Source organism: Mus caroli, chromosome 2 (genome assembly GCF_900094665.2).
Source record: "Mus caroli chromosome 2, CAROLI_EIJ_v1.1, whole genome shotgun sequence".
NCBI lineage: Eukaryota > Metazoa > Chordata > Mammalia > Rodentia > Muridae > Mus > Mus caroli.
The window spans coordinates 115,447,616-115,466,669 of NC_034571.1; the positions used below are offsets into that span (position 1 = coordinate 115,447,616).

At 43.8% G+C, this 19,054-nt stretch overlaps 1 protein-coding gene across 1 annotated transcript; it reads left to right on the top strand.

Annotated features, from left to right (window-relative positions):
* The first annotated feature begins 5,662 nt into the window (after positions 1–5,662).
* Spata5l1 (spermatogenesis associated 5 like 1) lies at positions 5,663–18,794 on the top strand. Its single transcript, XM_021156512.2, has 8 exons — positions 5,663–6,796; positions 7,559–7,744; positions 11,120–11,278; positions 13,889–14,098; positions 15,093–15,285; positions 16,650–16,780; positions 17,780–17,905; positions 18,566–18,794. The coding sequence occupies exons 1-8, from the start codon at positions 5,723–5,725 to the stop codon at positions 18,728–18,730; spliced, it is 2,244 nt and encodes a 747-aa protein (XP_021012171.1). The 5' UTR covers positions 5,663–5,722; the 3' UTR covers positions 18,731–18,794.
* Positions 18,795–19,054: the final 260 nt, after the last annotated feature.

Genomic DNA, 19,054 nt, shown 5'->3' on the forward strand with positions numbered 1-19,054 from the left:
ATCTCAGCATGGGTGGCAACTCCTACAAGTGCATCCTTGGAGCTCCCTTCGTGACTTATAGACAACTTGATCAGCCACATGTTTTTTTTCACCCCAGTAATCATTTATTGCTTGTAAAGCTTTGGGGAAGAGCCTGTGATTCTTCTTTCAGGGCTTCTACTTTTTAAAAATGTTACTTATTGGGCCTTTCCCCTTCCAGAAGGGAATGTTTCAATGTAGATGCAACTGTTACCCAACGGAAGTATATTATGCAAATTTAATTATAATGCTAATATAGTCCCAACCCATGTTAAACACAGGTCAAGAAACATTTGCTAAATAAATAAACCCACTAGATAGGTGGTAGTTTTATCTTAAAGTTAGGTGTAGAGTTTTAAGGCTTTGATTGGAAGACCTCGTTTGTACATCCAGCTTAGACTGCAGCACATACAGTACAGTGTGATGGTTCAGAGAAAGAACTTCGGTTCCAGCCAATCCACTTGGTTTGGTATTTTTGCTCTGTGAATTTTAGGAAAGCTACTTAACCTTTCTGTGCCTCAGTTCCCTCATCTATAAAATAGCAACAGTATTTCCAACCTGCCAAATTTACTGAAGGGATTAAACAGGATAACACACACTGTATTTTAAACTCTGTGTAGTTGTCTCTGTTGAGGAGAGCTTCATATTACCAATAAGGGTTCAGTTTTTTCAGTTCAAAATTATCTGAGAGTGTTCTTATGAGGTGGGAATAAACAATAGTATATCACTTAATGGTCAAATAAATTTGTAGATTATAAGAATTCTGTCTAGAGAGGTTAAATGAATTCTTAGGAACAACTCCTTCAAGAACGACGTCAAGTGCTCACAGTGGTTCAGGTTGAGCACTGAGGAGAAGTGGGGTGGGGGAATGAGTGACTTCTTCCCTGAGATAGCACATTTTCCCACAAGATTCCAAGCCAATTGTTCTGAAACCGGTCAAGCACTATTTCGTGTTTCTAAAATATACTGTGTTTACTTGAATTCCAAAGATGTGAAGATCTGGGAGTAACAGCATGGAAAGAAGTGGGCCAAGAAAATCTTGAAAAAATGCCTAGGCATTCATGGCCACTCCTGCACAGTTCTGGGTGTGGGAGGGAAACTGCGACCTTCATTACAATGGACAAATGGGGGCATTCAGCAGTGAGGATAATAAGCACACTGTGATTATGCCGTAGAGAGTCTCGTATCTGCTCAGCTTCAGATGAGTCAGAACCTGGGTCTTCCTCCCTCTGCCCTCAGTTTTGTTACTTTAGAAGCCAGCACATCAACTTCTTCCCAAAGAACCACTCCCACTTTAAGGCCAAATGGTCACGAGCCTGCTTTTACTGTCTTCCCTCTCAAGGCGTACACTATCCAGAGAAGTCTTGTAGGTCAGTAAAACTTAACAATTTAGCAAAGAACCATGTCTCTCCTCTCTGCTTGGTACTATTACCTTAGAAAGAGGAACCTAAAAACTGTATTTCCTATGTGGATGTGTTGTAGGAAATCACCAACGAAACCTTTAATGAAACAGAGATCTAAGAGTCACTATGAACAAGCCATTTTTAGACAGTCAGCTCCCTAGCTCTAGACCGGTTTTGTTTCTGCTCAGTCTATAGGATTGGACCATAAATAATATTGTCAACCACTAGGCAAGTTAAACATGCAAAAAATACAGGAGTCATTTGATGGACTGAAGCTCTCAGCTCTAATTCACCTAGGTAGAATACCCAAGCCAGATTCCCTGGAAATCATCAAACTCATTCTCCTAAATTCAAACAAGCCCAACTGAATCCACTAGGAATTGAAGAGATCTAATTATTGAACACCTAGCATTTTACTCAGTGTTGGAATAGGGAGCAGAGCACTATAAGCTATTAAACAGAGAGACTAAACTACGGAAAGACAATTGAAGCCCACTTTCATAACTGGCAACGATGCAAACAGAATGTATAAGCATGTGGCTGGCGCCCCAGGATGTTGGGCCAAAAGAACATTGGAGTAAAGACTGGAGGGGCTCTGCCATCTCTCTGAAAGAACTTAGGTGTATGTCACGAGTCTCTAAGTGAATGGGCAGAAGTGAGAGGTTTGTTAGTGGCGTGGGTATCGATTCTCTGCCTTTTCACATGCCCTTGGTGTCATCCTGTCTCACTTCCTAGCACATTGACTGGCACAGAATGACAAATGAGGCAGAACTGAGTTCTTTCCACAGTGTAATCCCTGTTTCCAGTTCAGCCCAGTCACTGCTCGCTCACTTATTCATTCATTTAAGAGTGCGTTTTTCCCCTTAAGAACAATCCCCATCTTCTGTCCTTGAAGGGTTTAAACCAGAGATAGAAATGCAGCTCAGTTGGCAGAGCGCATGCCTGGTCTACATGGGGCAGATCTAGGTTCTAGTTCCCAGCACTACGTACATCATACATGGTGGCACAAATGTGTGTTTCTGGATTTTTGGAGGAAAAGTCTTGTCTTTCTTGTGGAATGTCACATGCCTGGCCTTTGTTTGTGTTCTCTAAGAATTATCTTCCAAATTTCCACAATAGTTCATTCAACTCTGAGCACCCAATGGCACACACACACACACACACACACACACACACAGAGGGTCAGGCCCAACCACCTGTCTTATTAACTCCACAAGTGTTCATGCATACTCACAATATACACATATACTTATACACGTACGTATAGACTTACATGCAAACAGACACACACATATATACATTTGGTGGATGGGGCAGAGCCCCAGATGTCACACTTTCTTCCTTCCCTCTGGCCTTCTTAGCCCTTCTTAGATAAAAGTTCTTTAGAAAATTACCTCATAAATAAAATGTTTACACAAAAGAGGAGTTACAGAAGGATGTTCATATTAAGTTTAAATCACTGCTTCATTCTATAAACTCATTATTTCAACACCACAGTTTCCTATGGCCTCACTCTATTATAGTGCACACCTGTGGCTTCATCCTTGGACCTGACCTAGAATGAATGTGTTTCCTTGGTCACAAATCTGACCCAAGCCAATTTCTCTTTTTAGTGTAATTGTGGAAGTGCAATGTATTCCTTATCATGCAGCCTTTCCTTGCTATTCTCTGAGGAGGGGGCACATTCTATTCTTGATTCTAACTTTATTATATCTTTCTGGCAAAACAACTGAAACCATCCCCTAAAACTTTCTTCCTAAAATTATTTGAATCAAATCAGAAATTCTATAGCATCATTAATCCATCTAAACAGCATTAACTCATGAAAGTTCATCTTCATGTTGATCTGGAGGAATTTTGCCCAATAGGGTAGGCTGATGCCCAGGAATCATTAGGCTATGCAATATTGACAAGAAAAGGCATACCACTAGCAAGAAGCAATCCTGGGATAAATATCTCTGAAGGCCCTTGCAATTTAGAGCTTACCCATCATAGCTATACAAAGTGGTGGGCTATCTCCAGAAAACTTAGCCTGCTTTTAGCCTTTCCATGATGGCTCCTGACAGGAAGCCAGGACAAGAACTCAAGGCAGGAACCTAGAGGTAGAACCCGAAGCAGAGCTCACAGAGGAATGCTGCTTACTGGCTTGCTTAACTACCTCTCTTATAGAGTCCAAGCCCACCTGCTAGGAACAGCACTGCCTATAATGGAATGGGTTCTCCTCTATCAATTACCAATCAAGAAAATGCCCCCACAGACATGCCCATAGGCCAGTCTGATTGAGGCAATTCCTTTTTCCCAGTTAAGGTTCCTTCTTCCCAGAAGTGACAACGAAGAACAGCCATGAAAATGTCATTATAAAGTAGACCTGTGAGAGTTAGATGCTTCCTTCCACTATCTAAGGAGAGAGTGCAAAAGCACATGAAGTAGAAAGTAGCCCTCACTTGTCCAGAGTCAACCAGCATCTACATCTTCGTTTTCTAAGCTTCCAAAACTGTAAGAAGTAAAGCTCTGACTGCAAGTCATGCAATTATGTACATGAAGGCAAAGCACGTACACATAAAATGAGATAAATAAAATCTGTAAAGGGGCTGGAGAGTTAAGAGTTAAGAGTCAGAGGAACTGAGTTTAGCTCCCAAAACCCACATGGAATGGTTTACAAACTTCTATAACTGTAGCTCCATTGGATCCAATGCCTCTGGACTCCATGTGCACCTACATACTCTCTCTCTCTCTCTCTCTCTCTCTCTCTCTCTCTCTCTCTCTCTCTCCCCTGTCATCATACACATTATTTTTTGATGGAAAAATGTAATTTGCTATTGCTTATTATAACCTGAATACCGTGTGGTACTTTTTTAGAATAGCTTGACAATATAATAAGAATACATACTGAGTGTGAACCCTGAGGAATATCTAGTGGAAGCCTCGTTGCAAATGTCGATCCTCCAAGAGCCCATGGCCTTCATTTGTTGGTTCTGGACTCCCTCTAGTGGTGCACACGTTTGTTGCTTTAAATAGTGCTCATAGAATTGCCAAATTTGGAATCCTGTAACCAATAAAAGGACCACAGAACTGTTATTATGTTTTTCTTTTCAAGGTTTTCTTTTTCTTTCTTTCTTTCTTTTTGATACCTTTCTCCATTCTGTAGTTTAGGCTTGCCTAGACCTCACTATGTAGTCCAGGTTAAACAAGAAATTGTGCCAATCCCTATTTAGGCTCCCAAATATTGGGACATAGGTATGAACCATCACAGTCAGCTTAGAATGGTTTCCTGCAAGATTGTAGGTATGATGAATTCAGATGTACGGATGACTGAAACAACACATTGAAAATGGTCTGACTCAGAGGAGCAGGATGGGTTAAGGCTGCCTGGGAAAGATAATCTATAGTTTTACTGAGAATGAGTGAATGAGTTGAAGGCCCAGAAATACAATCCCTTCCTGATATTTGTGACACAAGGAGGGGAGTGGCTGTTTTAGTGGGCAAGTTGTGTATTTCTTGGCCAAGGTCAGAGAACTTTATAGTTTGGTCCTGAACGGGATCTGTCTCTCCATGCAACACAAAACAACATGTACTGTCCTCCACACCATATCCCCACTAACTTGGCCTCTACCTCTGTTTTAAATCAGTGCTGAGATCTGTAAGGTTAAGTTAGCTCTAATTGCCTCAGTGGACGTCAGTTATGCCTCTCAGCTGTACCTTTCATGCGACCATGGTCAAAATATGCAGAGAAAAACCTCTTAAGATCATCCTATTAAACTTGCATTTCCTGGTCAGTTCTTTACCACAGCTATCCACAAGCACGCTAGCTTTCACACACATCCCTTTACATATTGAAGACGGCTATTATGTCTTATTATTAATATCTTCTTTCCCATGTCTAGACGCTCAAAGTTTTTGGAACGAGGATAAAAGATATTTCATAAGGTGCGAGTATCATGGTTAACTTGGCAGGTATTTTATTTACATCTTGTTTATACCTGTAAGCACGTTACACCTTGTCAGCAGTTTGGGCTTTTTTTTTTTTCTTAAGAAATCTTTTTACTTCACAAAATGAAAACTCTTATGGCTTAATGGAGCAGCCGTATGTCTGTCTGAAGCCAGCGGAGACCTTTTCCTTGAGGCTCTTGGACCGACTACCGGGCGTCAGCTGTTTAAGGAGAGCCAGGCTTTTCTCACTTTCCCAGAAGTCTTTTCGACCGTCAATCAGAGGCTTGCTCCTTCATGGCGCATGCGCGCCGCCTGCATCCGGCAGCCGGGTGGGTTGCTGCCGGGCTTTCCCCGGCGTGGTTCCCCGAGTCATGGCACCGGACTCGGGGCCCTGCCCCGACGAACAACTTTTGAAGCTGCTGCCGGTGGATCCCCGGGACCGGGGAACCCAGCGCTGCCGCCTGGGGCCGGCCGCCTTCCGCAGCTTGGGTGCGCGCCTGGGCTCGCCGCTGAGGATCTCGTTGCCCGCCGGCGGCTGCTGCCTCTGCACTGCCTGGCCGCGGCGCGACGGGGCGGATGGCTTTGTGCAGCTGGACCCGCAGTGCGCGAGCCCCGGAGCCCGGGAGTCCACGGGGAGGATCGGTATGGACTGCTTGCAACCTGTGCCCTGTCCGCCCCTGCGGCGCCTAGAGGTGTGGCCGGTGCTGCGGCCGCAGGCGGGAGCCCCGAGTTCCGCCGCGGTGCTGGAGGTAGTGCACGAACTGCTGCGCAACCGGCCGGTGTCTCGGGGACACGTGGTGACCACCCCGCCGGGTGTCCCCGGCCCTGTTGCAGCTCTGCACGTGATGGGCGGGACACCGGACCCAGAGCCGGGCGGGTGGGTCACACCGCTTACCCGCATCACGCTCAGCGACAAGCCTCCGCCACCGGTCGAGCCTCCCGGGGAGGTGACCCTTGGGGGTCTGTCGGAGACCGCCGACTCCCTGAGGGAGCTGCTCCGCCTGCCGCTGCGCTATCCGCTCGCTCTAGCCGCGCTGGGGCTGGCGGTGCCCCGCGGGGTGCTCCTGGCGGGACCCCCGGGAGTGGGCAAGACCCAGTTAGTGCGAGCCGTGGCGCGCGAGACCGGCGCCGAGCTGCTGGCGGTGAGCGCCCCGGCGTTGCAGGGCTCCCGGCCCGGGGAGACCGAGGAGAACGTGCGGCGCATCTTCCAGCGAGCCCAGGAGCTGGCCAGCCGCGGACCCAGCCTCCTCTTCCTGGACGAAGTGGATGCCCTGTGTCCCCGGAGAGGCGGCCCGCATCGAGCTCCCGAGAGCCGAGTGGTGGCCCAGGTGTTGACGCTGCTGGATGGCATCCACAGGGACAGGGAGTTTGTGGTCATAGGAGCCACCAACCGGCCAGACGAGTTAGACCCAGCGCTTCGCAGGCCGGGCAGGTTTGACAGAGAGGTAAAGTTCCTGAAAGCTCGCCTTTTTGGAATGTTGGGTCAGGCAAGAGTTGTAGATCACTTGTCACATGCAAGCTAGAACCTGGGTTCAAATCGTTCTGGGAAGCAGGATGGTCATTTGCTTTGTTGAAGTAACTAAGCCTGATGCAAGCATATTAAACTGAAATAGCCTTTGGAATGAGAACTTAGTCACAGTAAGAGAAGGCAGGGAAGGTGAATAAAAACAGGCATAAGCCCTTAAATGTATTCAAATATCAGGGTACCAGCTTCCTGTTGTTCTACGTTGTCAGGACTGGCTTTTTTAGCATCTTTGGTACTCAAGTGATTTTTTTTTTAATTTCTAAGCAATTATTAGTAATTAAATAATAATTAAAATTTGTGGTAGGATTCTCTTAAGACTTTGGAGGACCTGAATGGATTTCTTCCTTGAACCATCTATTAAAGGGCCCTGCATCCAAAGAACAAGGACCTAGATTATCTAGTCTGCTATTTGATCCCAGATTGTCAGAACTTGGTGTGTTCTTAAAAAACAACGAAGAGTTCTTCAGTGAAATACAGAGTTTTCATTGTGGAGATTCCAGCCACTGTTGTTCCACTGGACAGTTATCATTTTCTTGTATTCATAATCCAGGGTGCCTTAGAAGTTCATGATACAAGTTCCACAAAGGTTTGCTGAATGACTGCACATACTGGTGAGGATGCTTTTAAAGAAAGATTTTAAGTTGTCTACTTCTAATTTCTCTATTTTCCACTTTGCCTATAGGTTGTCATTGGGACTCCCACCCTTAAACAAAGAGAGGCAATTCTGCGAGTGATTACTTCAAAGATGCCCATCTCCAGTCATATTGATTTAGGGCTCCTGGCAGAAATGACGGTTGGCTATGTCGGTGCTGACCTGACAGCACTCTGTAGGGAGGCTGCCATGTGTGCCCTTCTCAAGAATGAGAAGGTAGGGAGTGTTCACCTGTCACTTTCAGATGAGTGTAATGGTAATCTTTCAGATTAATATGACAGATCAATGTGGGGTTAGAATAGTGCTACGTACATTCATTCCTTGGCACGGCTGCTAGGCTCCACAGCTGTTTCCTGCGTGTGTGTGCACATGTGTGTGTGTGTGAGTGAACATAGGTATAATATAATCTCATAAATATATTTATATCTCAACTCCATGTAATTATTTGACTAGAGATGAGGATACATGGCTGAGTCCTCCAGGAAAGTCTCCATGGTGAATTTTCCTCACTGCCACAGTTAACTCCCTAGTGCTAGAACCGGGAGCAACCAGGAAAGACAGTGTCCCTCAGAGTAATCAGACAGATCTAAATTCAAAGCTTTTAAGCAGCCATTTAGACTTACACAGAAAGGCACAAAACTGGTGCCAAGACTTTTCATAGTTTTCTCCCGGGTTGTCCACTTATAACATTCTCCTGGGCTTACTTTGACATTTCTTTCTTTGTGTGTATGTGTTTACATGTGTGTGTGTGTTTCTGAGACTTGAGAATATCCCACAGCTATGATACCACAGCTAGAACTTTAGTCACTCATGATGATTAGCATCACCAGAGTCAACTTTGATTGCTAGAATAAGCCAGTGTCTACAAGATTTCTTCACTGTCATGATACTGGGTTTTTTAATTATTGATAATATCTAAGGGAGAAATGAAGTTTTCTAATCCAAGAAAAGTTGAGTACTTGGAATTTTATTAAAGATCATCATTAATTTTCAAATCTTAAATTAGTAACTACTTTAAAAATATATAGGGTTATTTTAAATATAATATTTTTCAGTACTATTATTTTGAAAATCAAATCATTTCGTATATGATAACCTGGGTCTCTAGACCCATCTTCAACAAATAATAATTTTAGTAGCTGAGGATATTGGGACATTTCAACTTTGTTTATAGCATCCTAAATTATTTTATCTAAATAATTTATATCTTTCCTAACTTTTCCATTATTTTCATTCTAATATGGAAGGTGGGAAGAAGTTATGTGAACTTCTGAGTCCTCCTCTTAATGGATTTGGCACCAAACTGCTTACTGTTTTAATAAGTCCCTGTGTAAAGGTGTGAAAATGTATGTCCCTTGTGACAAAGAGTGAGAGATCCAGAGAGGAGAAGGGAGGCACATTTAGAATTCCCTCTGCTTTGTGAAGGTCCAGACTTGGTCTTAAGCACTTCTGGCTTAGGTGGACCAGCTCACTGCTACTTGAGGAGGGGCCTACACCACAGGGTCCAGTCACCACAGGTGATGCCGAGTTCAGAAGTGTCCCAGGGGGAATGGAAAGGAGAAGGGGCAGACATCTGAGAAGGCACTGACGCATCTTTTTTTCCCTCTCTCTAGGCAGGTGAGGGGCTCTGCTCTGTCTGTGTCAGGGAGTCCACTAAAGCTTTTCTGAACTGGTCTGGCTAAGGAATTAGAAACATGGTTTAATAACTACAGAAGAGAAAGGATTTAGTGCCTGCAAGGTGATGAGAGTCAGGTGGAGTGGCAAGCACACAACAACTTGAAGTGAGACTTCCAAATGCTAGTTGGTATTCTCTAAAAATTAGTTAGCATTCCGGTACCCAGAATCTAATACTGTAAGCCAGCAAAGCAAAGAAACAAAATGAAAATCTATGATAATGTGCCCATAAGTCTTTTCATCAACAGTAGGACAGACATACAACAATGACTAAATAGTTTGTCAGAATGTTTCCGCATAAAACATGTGATTGACACTAAGCAGGATGTCAGAGTATAAAAAAAGTGAGCTTTGCTGAACTTACGTTAGAGGTGACAGTTGCTAACATTTTAGATAATACTGTTCGGAATAGGTCTACCGTAAGTATCCATTTTCATGGTCTTTTATAAATGGGCTAAAATAGATGATAGTTGAAAATGAGAATTTGTAGACGACCCAATACTTAGAATTTGATATGAAGGCAAATATTTCAACAGGTGAACTAGAAATGAGCATAAGGAGCTTTAACCAACCAAAATTGTGTTTCACTGAATGATAGGAAAAAATCATAAAGTGGTGTAAACACTTTAAGGGGGGAGTAAGGGGGAAGAAGAGCAGCAGGGACGCGGCTTGCCGATCTGAACATTGGAGATGGACAGACAGGCAGACTTGCTCACTGAAGAGCAGGATAAGGGCTTTCAGCCCATTTCCTCCATACGGAAAGGACTTAAAGACAGTAAGGCAAGACCAGCAAAAGTCCATTTCCTTTTAAGTATTTTTTAACATTTTATTTTTGAAATCATTTAAATATTATTGGAAAATTGCAAAATAGTTAGAGAATTTCAGCCAGACCCCTTTATCCAAAGTCATGGTTTTTAACATTTGCTAAGTCGGCATTATCATGTTCTCTCTTGTCTGTGTGTGTTTGTGTCTGTGTTCGAGTGTGCACACGCATGTCTTTTATTTTTATAGGAGCCATTTGAGAATATTTTTTTTGATCTGAGATTTGTGAAGTTGGCATGAGTGAGTCAGGTTGGTTTTTTTATAGAATGATCAGATCTGGTCCAGGTATACATGGCTGTTGGGAGCAGTACACAGTCAGGATTATGTCTCTACCATATATAGATACAAGATAGCTGTGGGGTGCTCACCGGATGCTAACTGACCTGCCATCAGGGCAGTATCCAGTTCCCTACCATGTGGCTATTTTCTTGTTTGCTACTATGAAAGAAGTATGTGAGGAGACACCCTGAAACAAAAATGTCCCCTCGTCAGTATTCTTATTCAGAATAGCTTTCATAGAACTTGAAAAAAAGACTTTTTTTTTTTTATAAGATGTATTTATTATTATATGTAAGTACACTGTAGGTGTACACACCAGACACACCAGAAGAGGGTGGCAGATCTCATTACGGATGGTTGTGAGCCACCATGTGGTTGCTGGGATTTGAACTTGGAACCTTTGGAAGAGCAGTCAGTTGAGCCATCTCTCCAGCCCCAAATGATGCCTTTCTAATCCTGTTATTTTTCCAGTTTCACTCTGAATTGAAGAAATCAACACAGTCTTGAGTGTTTCTTCCTGGCTATGGCTTCTGTAGAGGTCAGTCTGTTAACAGCTATAGCTGTCAGAATTTAACACTGTGAACGAGTGAGCTCAGGGCTTCCACTTTGAGGGAATGATTGATGAACATGCTAACATGCTTAAACTTGAGAGTACTGGTAATTAGATTTACAAGGTCAAAAGAATATTGGTTTTTTTTTGTTATTATTATTTGTTTTGTTTTTGTTTTAAAGAGTTACTTAGGCATTTATGTATACTATAGAAAAGGCCTATTTAATTTTTGGCTTCATTTTTCTTTTTGGGATATATTTCTTCAGAACCAAGACAGTCCTAAAATTGAGGAAACAGATTTTCTTGAAGCTTTTAAAAAGATTCGTCCCTCATCATTTCGAAGTTCCATTGGACTGATGGACATCAAGCCTGTTGGCTGGGAGCAGATAGGTGGACTTGAAGACGTAAAGCTGAAGTTAAAGCAGGTAACGGTTGTTAATCAGCTAATCCCAGAGAGGTGTTCTCTGTGTCTGTAATGAAAATGCTGTGATCAAACTGCACTAGCCCCCTTACCCAAATTCCTGGTCCTGTGCTTTAGTCTTTATTTAATTAGACTTCTGTAGACACTAGTTTTTGTGTTTCCCTGTCTTGATCTCTTAAGATTTTTGCTTTAGAGAGTTCATCATAATCTAGAATACAGGCCAACAGAATTCCTCTGATCAGCTGGATAGTAAATGCTTTAATTCTTGAGACATGCAGGCTGTCAGCTGTTCACTAGCCACTACGGTTTGGGAATATTTGGCCTGTGTTTCCATGGTTCTGCATCTGTGGATGTGGCTGTCTAAAAATACCGTCTTTACTGAACAGATTCAACATAACAACATTCTTCTTGTTATTTTTCCCTAGGCCATGCCAACTATGAGCATGGCATTTGCATTATTAAGTATTATAACTGATAGGTTGTAGGTTGTATGCAAGTGCTGTGGTTTTTTCCTCTGTGGCTGGAGTGTGACGTTATAGGGAGCCTTCCCCATGGCTTGTCTTACTTAACTGTCACAGTATTGATGCCTGAGAGACACCAGCCACACCTCTTTCGATGTCTTCTATTTGCCTGGTTGTGGCAGTTTCCTGCCTTTCTGGACACTCTCCTCCCTTCCCTGAAATGTTGATGCTCTGAGAGACTTAATGATATCTACCTTTCTTTAAAATTATTTTTATTTTATGCATATCAGTATACATTGGCACCACATGCATGCTTGCTGCCCATGGAGGTCAGAGGAACGTGTCAGGTGCCCTGAGACTGGAGTTTTGGACAGTTGTGAAACACCATTTAGGTTCTGAGAGCAAAACTTGGGTCCTCTGCAAGAACAACAAGTTCTCTTAACCACTGAGCCGCCTCTCCCGTCCCAGGTGCCCTTTCTGCATTCCGAGGTGATTGACAGGGTCTAAGGTTGGTCTTAGCTGTCCCTGGAGAAGTCTTGGGTAGACTTTTCTTCATATCATCAGGACTGCTTAGCTGCCTGTCTGCTAGATGACCACAGAGTTGTCAACATGTCATGTCAAGGGTCCAGCAAATGCCCAGGTGTAGGACACAGCCTTTAATCCTAGCACTTGGGAGGCAGGGGCAGGTGGATTTCTTTCAGTTTGAGGCCAGCTTGGTCTACATAGTAAATTCTAGGACTGTCAGGGCTTTGTAGTGAGACCCTGTCTCAAAACACCAAAAGGAAGGAAACAAACAAAAAATAGAGTCCAGCTAATCAACTCCTCCACTCTACCTAAACCCTGTCTCAGTGAATGCAGTCACCCAGAAGTCCCCTGTCAGCAGTGTGGCACTAGGACTTTGTAAAATGCAATGTCTTATGTTTCAGTGACCAATCTGTCCTCCACATCTTCACTGACTGACCTTCCAGCCTTCCAGTGCGCTTCACACTTTTCTCCGTTGCCAATTGGACTGTTGCCCATTTCTCTGTTTTGGTCTGCCTCACTTCATCTCCATTGCTTCTGTTCACTGATAGGGCAGTGTATTCCATGGCTTCATGCATCTCTTTTTGTGGAATCTCTTCTCCTTGGAGTGCCTGTTCTTGCCTGGTTGTTAGTTTAAAAATCTCTCCTTCAGAACAGAGACTCCTTTCCTTTTTCCTTTTTCCTTTCCTTTTTCCTCTCCTTTCCTTTCCTTTTTCCTTTTTCGTTTTTCCTTTCCTCTCCTTTCCTTTCCTTTTTCCTCTCCTCTCCTCTCCTTTCCTTTCCTTCTTTCCTCTTTCTTTTCCACCAATGCTAGTTCTGCCACCTCACTAAAGTAATTGCACAGGTTCGCTGCTAACTTTTCTAGGCCTGAGCTTCTGAGTCTGTAAAATGATGGAAAACACATTTGGCTCAGAAGTGACCAGGGCTGCGTCACCATTCAGTATCATTTCTTGAGTGCCCACTTTAGGCATGAACCAATGCTGCTGATTTTGTAGTAAGAGTAGAGTGGCCAAGCCGTCGTGGAAAAGGAACAGTAGTGAACTATAAATGGTCTGAGGAAGGTGGAAGGCAGTACAGGCTGTGGCTGGGAGAAGGGGGTTCTACTCTGCGTGGGGTTCTCGGGGAAGACTTCTCCAAGCAGGTACTTTTGAGTTAATGGGAGAGAGAGAATAGCCGCATGGGGCTGGAGAGATGGCTCAGCAGTTAAGATCACTTGTTGTTCTTGCAGAGGACCAGATTCAGTTCCCCAAACGCATATGGCAGTGTATAACTACCCATAACTCCAGTTCTAGGGGATCCAACGACTTCTGACCTCTGCAGGGACAGGGCATGTACATGGTGCATGTACATACATGCAGACAAAACAACCAGACACAGGAAGGAAAAGATAATTAAAAATTTAAAAGAGTAGCCACAGGGAGATGTTGGAAGACCATTCAGGCATAGCATGGTCTCACAAGTAAAGTGCTTTGGGTGCAGATGAGGTGAGTGTTAGGGACCTGGCGTCCTGGGCTGTCCTGAGGGCAGGAGGCTGCTTGAGTCCAACAGGTTGTGGGAAGTGTCGGATAAGGGAGGGAGTTAGCATGTGGCTGGTGCACTAACATCATCTCTCTGTCTCTGCCTATTTACAGTGTGTTGAGTGGCCTCTGAAGTTCCCTCAGGAGTTTGCTAGGATGGGTCTGACACAGCCAAAGGGCCTTCTCCTGTACGGTCCCCCTGGATGTGCTAAAACCACTCTGGTGAGGGCCCTGGCCACAGGCTGCCACTGCTCCTTTGTGTCGGTGTGCGGAGCTGATCTCTTCTCTCCTTTTGTTGGAGACTCAGAAAAAGTCTTGTCTCAGGTTGGTTTATTTTTAAGTTGTGGTTCTTTTCTTCCTGTTGTGAAAGGTATGCATGCTTAAGTTTAAAATGAGAGCCCTCTTCCCCGTAACCCGTCCACACACTGCTACTGTTTGGTAAATTTCCTCTCTCTGATTTTGACTAAGGTAGAGGTGAGATTTTGTGTGTGTGTGTGTGTGTGTGTGTGTGTGTGTGTGTGTGTGGTGTGTGTGTGTATGTGTGGTGTGTGTGTATGTGTGGTGTGTGTATGAGTGGTGTGTGTGTATGTGTGTGGTGTGTGTGTGTGTGTGTGTTTGTATATGTGGTGTGTGTGTGTATGTGTGGTGTGTGTATGAGTGGTGTGTGTATGTGTGTGGTGTGTGTGTGTATATATATGTGTGTGTGTATGTGTGGGGTGTGTGTGTGTGTGTGTGTATATATATATGTGTGTGTGTGTGTGTGTGTGTGTGTATGTGTGGTGTGTGTGTGGGGTGTGTGTGTGTGTGTGTGTGTGTGCACTTGTGTGCAGGTGATCTTGTAGGCCCAGAGAAGGATGCTGGATCCCCTGGAGCTGGAGTAGCAGAAGACTGACTCCTCCAGTGTGGGTGCTCAGAAGTGAACTCAGGGCCTCTGGAAGGCTAGTACACACTCTTCACTCCTGAGCCGGATCTCCACACTTTTATCTTGGTTTTTAAAGTTAAACGTGGTCACCACATGGATTTGGTGGCATACACCTTTAACGTTAGTACTGAGGAGACAGGGACAAGCAGATCTCTTAGTTCCCAGCTAGCCTGGGCTACATAATGAAGTCCTGCCTTAAATTCCAAATTAAATATCTTCTGAGAAGACAATTTTTTAACAACTGCCTATCTTTTGGCCCTTGTTTTACTTATTTATTCCCTAGTTCATAAACACTTGGAACCTTCATTTTTCTGTTTGAATGATTACAAATAGGAAAGGGAAAGCGGTCACCGGAACTGCGTGTGACGTTATGTTTTTCTTCCCTCCCTCACTAAGGTATTTCGACAAGCAAGAGCCAATACTCCAGCGCTTGTGTTTCTGGATGAAATTGACTCAGTCTTGGGGTCTCGCTCAGTCGGCACCTCGGGATGTGACGCTCGGGAGCGAGTTCTTTCAGTTCTGCTGAACGAACTCGATGGTGTGGGAGTTAGGACGGTAGAGAGAAGAGGGAGTAAAGCAAGCCAACAGGGTAAATACCGGGGGCTGGAGACTGAGCGCCGTCCGGCTGCCAGCTAGAGTGCACCAGAGTTAACTAGCCTCCCCACGGCTGCTTTCCCCAGGCTGAATTCATCCTGCAGATGGATTTATATGAGTTCATTTGAATTCTTGGGACTTTTACAGGGTAGATAAAGGTTGAGACTTGGACAGAAGAAAGTGAAAAGTTTTATAATTATCTAATATAATTAATAACATAAGTGAATTTAATTTTTCTAAGAATGAGAAATATTTTTTACTTAGTGGAGAAGGGAAATTATTCTCATGCGTACATTTGGAAGAAGGACTTATCCCTTCTTATTTGTGTGTGTGAAACATTACAAAACAAATTAGCACTTAAGTAAGCTTTGGGGTGCCCCGCCTCTGTGAGCCTCTTGTCCTGAGCAGGTCATTTCTGACTTCTTTTAGTATAATCATATTGTTTGTTTCACATTTTAACAATCATTCAGAGAAGGAGCACTTCAGCCACTGTAACCAGAAGGGACCCATGATGGTGTGCTCTCATGGTGCTTTACCTAGCCCATTAGCATGCTGGGAAACTTGGTGCTTTGAGGGCAAACACTGGAGAGCTGCTCGGACTGCTGAACTCTATGAGTGGTTTTGATTTCAGGCCTTACCTTGTCTTTTAAATGTTTCTTTTTGGGGGCTAGGGAGTGTTTGTAGCTCAGTGGCAGAGTGACTGCCTAACAGGGCCAAACCCTGGGTTCTGTCCGCATGAGCCAGGTGTGCTGGTATGCGCTGGTAAACCCAGTAAGCACAAGTGCAACCACAGCTTCTAAGGTCAGTTTTGTTGGGTAAAGAGTTTAGGGACAGCCTGGGGTACCTGAGACCCTACCTCAAATAGAAACAAATGTTTCTATTTGACTATTCTAGAGTTTGCATAACTGCAGTTCAGCTTGCCTCTGGGAAGAAGAATAAAAAGTAAATTTCCACGCTGGGCGGGTATTGAGCTAGACTTTCCAGAACCATACCTGTCCCCCATTAGTCACACATTCTGCTCTTGCAAGCAGCTTCTGTGTGGTTGCTGTTCACTGAGTGCTTGGGTGGATTTGGGAACTGGCCAGGTGTTCTTCCATCTGGCTTCTCACCAGTTCTCACATGGAGAAACGCCTGTCAGGACTAGCCTTTCCTTTCGGACACACAAGGTAGCTCTTTGATAAATGAGTTGTTATGGGGAGGCTTTATACCAAGAAGGTGGCTGGGATTGGGCGTGAGCATCATGGTTCCAAAAGAAGGCTATCCCTTTCAAACAGTGCTCTGTCATATGCGACCTAACTTGAAGGATCTTAATAAGTCACAGTTTGTTGATGTTGCTTTGTGTTATATGCTTTTCCTCAGAGTGTCAAGAAATTCTTAGTCGGAGTGTCATGATTGTCGTGGCAACAAATAGGCCTGATGTGTTAGACGATGCCTTGTTACGGCCTGGAAGATTAGATAAGATCATATATGTCCCCCCTCCTGATCAAGAGGTGAGCAGTGCCTGTTCCCTTTGCACCAGCAGTGCATCGCGTCTGCCTAGTAGCATGTCTGGGTGAATTCCAGACTGGGATGCGGTGGGCGGTGTGCCCTGCTCTCACTGTGCAATTCTGGTACTCAGTTCTTTGCTTGGTGGCTCTTTATAAAGTTACATATTTGTCCATGCTGGTTTCCTAGCCCAGCCTTCAGGGAACCATGCTGAGAAGTGACGCTAGTGCTCCCAGCACTGCTGAGGGCACTGGGTGTCATGGTATCTGGGATGGAAGACTCCTGAGGCATTTGAGTTGCTGAAAGGGCTTTGGCAGTGGTCTGGGTCTGTGGGGACTACTACAGCATGTCCAGTCAGGAAATGCTTTGCTCTTACACACCCAGAACGACCGTCAGATGGGGAAGGGCTCTAGGATTTAATTTTTCCTTCCTTGGGCTTTAATCAAGTTTTAAAGAAGTTTTTTTGTTTTTTGTTTTTTGTTTTTTGTTTTAAACTATATGTCTAATGCTTCTAAATGTGTCTGATAAATCATGTGTTTGTTTCTAAACTTACTCTGATAGCACTTTTGTTCCCAAAAGAGAGTCTTCTTGTCTCATAAGGAGAAACAGTTATGACTGGCAACTTCAAAAGTTAATTAAGAAAATATTTGTTTTTCATGATACTGTTTCTACCATTGCTGTGTAGACCATTGATGGCTCAGTCTCTCTTTCAAAAGCAAGAGTGATATTGTTTGAATATGAACACACAACACACACACTGTACACACAATATACATCCACACACACCACACAAATATACCTAGCATATATACCACACACAACACATATCATACAGATGTATTCCACACCCCTCCATACACTCACACAACATGTACACAGCACATACATCGCACACACACTTTGTAATGTGATAAGAAAATTTGAACTTAAAATGTTTATGTATCGGTGTTAAACATAAATGCTGTAACATTGTAAATATTTTTTGTTTGTTTGTTTTCTTCTAGGGCAGGCTTTCTATTTTAAAAGTCTGTACAAACAACATGCCAGTAGGGCCTGATGTTTCACTAGAAAACCTAGCAGCAGAAACCTGCTTTTTCTCTGGAGCTGATCTTAGAAACCTCTGCAAAGAAGTGAGTGCACTGTTTTACTCAGAGCCTGGGATCTTTTGAGTCGTTCTCCTTTTCTGTGAGCTTTACTAAATATAAAATTGGGAAGAATGCATGGATCTTAAGAATGTAGTGCTGAATGACAGGAAAATGACGACTTTTATAACCAGCAGTTGTGTCAGGGAGAGATTGTTAGTATTCCAGACTCTTCCTTCGACCCTTTCTACCCTTAGCCCTGCTGCTCACTGAAGGTGACCACTCTGCTCACCCCCACACCGGAGCTGAGCTTTGCAGCTTTTGAGCTCTGAGTTTCTACATTCTGCCATGAACAGTTTGTCTGTGGTGAGAGTGTTCATATGAGGCTAGCAGGAGAATTGCCAGGTCATAAAATGTGCCATCTTTTCTTTTATGAGCCATGCTGCAGGATTCCACTCATCTCATAGTATATGTGGATTCAGGGTGTGTGTGTTATTCTGCAGTTTGCCTATTTTAAGTCTGGATTTTTAATGTGAGGGTAACAATGGTCTATGGTAGATTTTTAGTCACTTTAACTCTTAGTGCTCTGATGCTGCTGAGCTTTTTGGATGTGACACCAAGGATTTGCCACCAGATTGCAGTGTTGACAGTTACTGTTAGTTTTAATGTGAAGCAAATTGACTGTTGCCTACTGCTTGTGTCCTTCAGGCTGCCTTGTTTGCTCTGCAAGAAAACGGACTGGAAGCAACCACAGTGAGACAGGAGCACTTCACAGAAGCACTCAAGACCGTGAAGCCATCCTTAACTCTGAAAGACTTGACTTTCTATGAAAACTTATTTAAGAAAGGACTTTCTAACTTGGAAGATGATTAAATTTTAATTGTATTCAGTTTTTCATATGATGTAGTTTGCAAGTTTACACTTTCATGAAAGGGGGAAGGGAGAGAGAGAGGTGGGAAGGGAGGGAGGGAGGGAGGGAGAGAGAGAGAGAGAGTGAAAAACTGAGAGCTTGCCTGATAAAGACCATCTTACTTCTAGAAGAGATATTAAGACACCATAATAAAAAGCATGTGTGTGATTTTGTTAGGAGAGTTATTTCTGTTTGGCCGTCTCTGACTTTGAAGTATATCATGCTTACCAAAGGCTGCAGGAGCAGAGCGGAGGACTTCTGTTCTAGCCTGGATTCTGCATTCTAGC